The sequence below is a fragment of the Galeopterus variegatus genome, unplaced genomic scaffold (assembly GCF_000696425.1).
Source record: "Galeopterus variegatus unplaced genomic scaffold, G_variegatus-3.0.2 Scaffold6784, whole genome shotgun sequence".
NCBI lineage: Eukaryota > Metazoa > Chordata > Mammalia > Dermoptera > Cynocephalidae > Galeopterus > Galeopterus variegatus.
Window position 1 is genome coordinate 87,003 of NW_007732895.1, and position 5,279 is coordinate 92,281.

The window sequence follows — 5,279 nt, forward strand, 5'->3', positions numbered from 1 at the left end:
GTTAGCCCAGATGAAGCCCTTAAAGGAGTGTTTGGTACACAGAAGATGCTAATGTGCTTGTATTATACAGACAAGTAAAAGTAGAATCAATGACAGCTTCCTAGGGCAGAAAAATGTAGAACAACAGATAGAGGGGAGTGTACTTACCAGAACTCTCAGGCAGGCGGAAGAGAAGCTCCCGAGAGGTTCGGGGCAAACTCCCAGGGATTACAAATTCTCTCCCAAGGAGTAGATATCTGGACAACTGAGGGGATTTGAGAATGTTCAAATTTGGGTCTGGAGCTGAACTTCTCAAGACAATGAAGGAGAGGCTGAGTCCTTCCAGCTCCAAACAAAATGAGTGTTCCACAGACACGTGAAGGACTCTGGTCTGCTGGGCTTGGGCTGGGCTGGGAGGAGCGGCCCCTGTCTCCCAGGTCAGCCCTGGAGGAAGACCCTATTCTTACCCTCAACCTATAGAGGCCAAGGTCACAGAGAGGAAATGACATGTTCAGATCTGAATGCAGATCCACTGGCCTCCAAAGTCCTTGCTCTTAAACGCTGGACCCAAGAGAGAGGCCGCTATGAGCCCTTGAGGTCTGGGGAGGGAGGGACGAACCTCCCTCACTGGGGCGAGCTGGAGATGCTTTGGTCCACCAGCATGCACCAGAGCTGAGGCAGGAGTCTGTTCTCGTTTGGAAGATGCAGAGATTTGGGCCCAGAGTAGGGAGCCACTTTTCCATGATCCCTAGCAGGTTATTACCACGATGATATAGTAAAAGCACAGGGGATCAGACAGTCCTGGGTTCAACTCTTTAACTCTGGGTTCAACAGTCCTGGGTTCAACTTTATTACCACGATGATATAGTAAAAGCACAGGGGATCAGACAGTCCTGGGTTCAACTCTTTATTCTACTGTTAACTTGCTGTGTGGCCTTGGGCAATGGTCCTCACTTCTCTAAGCACATCCCTACCTGAGTAAAGTGGGGGGCACATATTCTCCTCTTCCAAGTGTGGCGGAATTAGACGAGCTGATACAAGTACAGGGCCAGCCAGCCCAGCACGAGGAGAGGCTCAGCAAACCATCCCTGGCGTCTCCTGCCACAGGCTCTCGGCCAAGTCAGAAGAAACCAGTAACTGATTCAGCCCTGGAAACTACCTTCACTTGCATGTGGTTGGGGGGTGGGGGTGGGGACAAGCTCAGGCTGGCCGGCCTGGCAGCAGAAGGACAAGAGTGAGAGGCCTGGAAGGCCCAGGAGTTGGGCTGTGGTGCTGCAGCTCGGAGCTGAGGCCTGTGTGTCCCCACAGACGACCGTCCTCTGGCTGGGGTCTGGCTTGATTCCCACAGGGATACAGGAAGGAGCAGTGATCCTGGAATTCTCGGGGGCCCTCTGGGTGGAGCTGAGGACCCCGCCCAAGTCCTGGGGAGGGAGGGCTCTTATCTATGGACTTACCTGCCATAGTATAAGATGGTTTCGGGCTTGATGGCTCCATCTAGGTGGACATGCAGTTCTACCTGTGAGGGAGGGGGTGGGGGAGGAGACAGAGAGGGAAACAGATGGGGGAGGGGGTAGAGAGGGGATAGAGAGGGAGGGGGCGAGGGGGAGAGTGAGCAGAGAGGGAGGAGAGAGCAAACACCATGAATGCCTGAAGGACCTTCTGGAGGGTTAATGCTGTCACTACATCAATGTAATGGTTATTATTAACCATGATGACCATTAGCCACTGTTTCCTGGACACTCACTGCCTGCACTTGACTAAACTCTCCACATACACTATCCTGTTCTACCCTCACCCACGGGTGGAGGTCAGTGTTATCTCTCTCTCTTCCACAGATGAGGACACTGAGGTTCAGAGAGGTTAAATATCTTGTCCAAGGTCACACAGCAAGCAAGGAGTGGATGCAGGAACCCAGCTCTATGCCTCAGTTCTTAACTACAGCTGGTGAGTAGCAGAACCAGAATTTCAGCCCCAGCTCAATTCTGAAGCTTGTGCTCTTAACCATGAGCCTAGCCAGGGTCCTGTAGGAATTAGACACACAGGCAACTCCTGCTCTCAACCAACTCACTAGACAAAATCCAGCTTTAACAAAAAAGACTGACCACAGACTTCCTGACCTAGTGAATATCTGCAACATATTTTAAAACTCAGGCACCACTTTCAAAAGCAGGGACTACTCGGGCCGGCCCGGTGGCGCAATGGAGAGTGCGTCGCTTGGGAGTGCGGCAGCGCTCCTGCCCCTCGGCAGGATCCCATGTGGAGACCGGTTCCCGCTCACTGGTTGAGCACGGTGCGGGCGCGACACCGAGGGTTGCGATCCCGTTACCTGTCAGTAAAAAAGACAAAAAGGGGAAAAAAAAAAAAAAAAAAAGCAGGGACTACTCAAGCACAGCTCATTCGAGGGTTGCGATCCCGTTACCTGTCAGTAAAAAAGACAAAAAGGGGAAAAAAAAAAAAAAAGCAGGGACTACTCAAGCACAGCTCATTGGGAATTGATATTAGGCAACAAAAGGTCTTTCTAGCACTCTAGAAAGGGTACTAGGTATTTGGCCATCTTGGTGATCATCTCCTACGTTCTCAGCCCCATGTATGAATTTGACTTTGTACACAAAGCCAAGTTTAAGAGAAGGGGCTTTAGAGACAGCCCACCTGGCTTGACTCCCAGCTCTGCCCCTTCTCTGGCTGTGTGACCTCACACAAGACACATAACCTCTATAGGCCTCAGTTTCCTCAACTGAAAAACTATGTGATATTATGCCTCCTTGTCCAAGAACATAAAAGACAGTATGGGTGAAACAAGGGAAACAGCCACTGCCTCTCAGCCGGGGTGTTTACTGTGAGCTGTTAAGAGCAGTACAGCAGCTGCTGGGGGATGGTAGGGAAAGGCACTTTGCCATCTGCCTGTTCCAGGTCATGGAGGAAACTATTCCCAGGCTGGAGGAAGATCTAGAAAACTCAACCGACACCTCTGCCAGGGTGGGGCTGTCTCTGGAACTTGTAGACGTGGATAAGACAGTTGGCTGCCCTGGCTGGGGAAAGGAATGGCCAGGGAGCTGCTGGCCCAAGGGCATCCTAGGAGCACCCACACGAGCTGCCTCTTGCAGAGGAAACCCAGCCTGAGACCCACAGGATGTCCCCCAGTAGGGAGCTAAGACACCAAGCCCTCCTATCTGTAGGACCTTGGAGTAATCAGATCTCTCCTGAGGTCATCTGGCTGGAAAGGGACAGAGCATTACTCACACAGGGGCAATACTCCAGGCAGAGGGAATAGCGTGTACAAAGGCCCTGCAGCAGGGGGTTCAGGGTGGAGTTAGTTGTTGGATTCCCTGACAAAATGAGTTCAATTCCCACTCAGCCAAACATTTATTGGGTTCACAGAATATGCTCAGCGTTGGGAACACTGAAGCTTATAACTCAGGGAACTGCCAATCAGCTGTGTGACCTTAGCAAGTGACCTCACCTCTCTGAGCCTCTGCTTTCTTATCCTTAACCCTCACACAGCTATGGGGAGGACCCAGCCAGAGAGGCAGGGTCCCATTGTGGTTAGAGCTTCATGGAGTTAGAGCTAAAGTCCCAGCTCCTCCACTCACTCCCTGTGTGACCTTTAGAAAGTCACTTTGCTTCCTGTGCCTCAGTGTTCTCATCTGTCAAGTGGGAAGAATACAGAACTTTCTCCTAGGGCTTCGTGAGGGTTAACCACATTAATGCATGTGGAGTGCTTAGCACATAGCAAATGCTAAATATACATTAAGAGTCTTTCATTTAACAAAAAATTAATCAGGCCCCTGCTGGGTGAGAGGAAAGTAGAGGTGACCAGAAGGGACCAACTCCCATTCCTATGGTGTATACGGTCCAACAAGGAGGAAAGGCAGTAAGAAAATGTCCCATGATAAATGTGACCAAGACAACTCAACGGGAAGCACAAACACAGTCCTATGAAAGAGGGTAACAAACCAAAGAATGCCAGCCAGCTAGAGGGCCGACAGTGGCTTCCCAAGAAAGCAGAGCTTGAGTTAAAAGCTGAAGGATGAAGAGGAACTGACTCTTCAAAGGCAGGGGTGAGGAAGGAGGCAGGAAGAGCATTCCAGGCAGAGGGAACAGCATGTGCAAAGGCCCTGCAGCAGGAGAAGATGAGGAGTATGAGAAGAACTGAAACGTGGTTCAGAGAAGGGAGGGGTCTTGGGACTGGACAGGCTTCAGGGAAGGACCACCCAGGCAGGGCCTTGCAGGTCACAAGGAGTTGGGCTTTATCCCGAGAGCACAGAGAAGTCACTACAGGATGTGAGGCTGCTAGAGGCAGAGGACGACTGAGAGCAAGACCAGTTAGAGGCCACTGCGGTCATGTTTTTGAGATGATGGTGGCTTAGACCAGGGTCATGAGGTGGAAAAACAGGTGGACAGAAAGGCATGTCAAGATAACATTTCAGGTCAGAGCTGGGTGGGTAGTGATTCCCACAGTCTGAGACAGAGAGCCCTGGAAAAGGACCAAGTCCCAAGGGGGTAAGAATGTGGCAGGGATTCCGGGAGAGAGGCGAAATTGGATATCCATTTGCAGGAGATTGAAACTAGACCCACATCTCTCACCATGTACTAAAATCAACTCAAAATGGATCAAGGATTTAAATATACACCCCGAAACAATAAAACTTATTAAAGAAAACAGAGGAGAAACCCTTCAGCAAATAGGGCTGGGCACAGACTTCATGAATATGACCCCAAAAGCACAGGCAACCAAAGGAAAAATAAACAAATGGGACTATATCAAACTAAAAAGCTTCTGCACAGCAAAAGAAACAATTAACAGAGCTAAAAGACAACCAACAGAGTGGGAGAAAATATTTGCAAAATACACATCCAACAAAGGACTAATATCCAGAATATATAAAGAACTCAAACAACTTTACAAGAAAAAAACAAGCAACCCAATCAAAAAATGGGCAAAAGAACTAAGTAAGCATTTCTCTAAAGAAGATATGCAAATGGCCAACAGTCATATGAAAAAATGCTCAACATCACTCAGCATCCAGGAAATGCAAATCAAAACCACACTGAGATACCATCTCACCCCAGTTAGGATGGCAAAAATCCAAAAGACACCGAAAGATAAATGCTGGCGTGGCTGCGGAGAAAAAGGAACTCTCTTACACTGTTGGTGGGAATGCACAATGGTGCAACCCCTATGGAAAATGGTTTGGAGGTTCCTCAAACAGCTGAAGATAGACCTACCATACGACCCAGCTATCCCACTCCTGGGAATATATCCAAAGGAATGGAAATCATCAAGTCGAAGGTACACCTGT

At 49.5% G+C, this 5,279-nt stretch overlaps 1 protein-coding gene across 1 annotated transcript in view; it reads right to left on the reverse strand.

Moving 5' to 3' along the window:
• The window catches only part of ADA (adenosine deaminase), a 30,710-nt gene that overhangs the window by 16,605 nt on the left and 8,826 nt on the right, over nucleotides 1-5,279 (reverse strand). Inside the window, exon 2 of the mRNA XM_008591248.1 lies at nucleotides 1,434-1,495. Coding sequence (XP_008589470.1) covers nucleotides 1,434-1,495 — 62 coding nt within the window. The remainder of the gene's footprint in view (nucleotides 1-1,433; nucleotides 1,496-5,279) is intronic.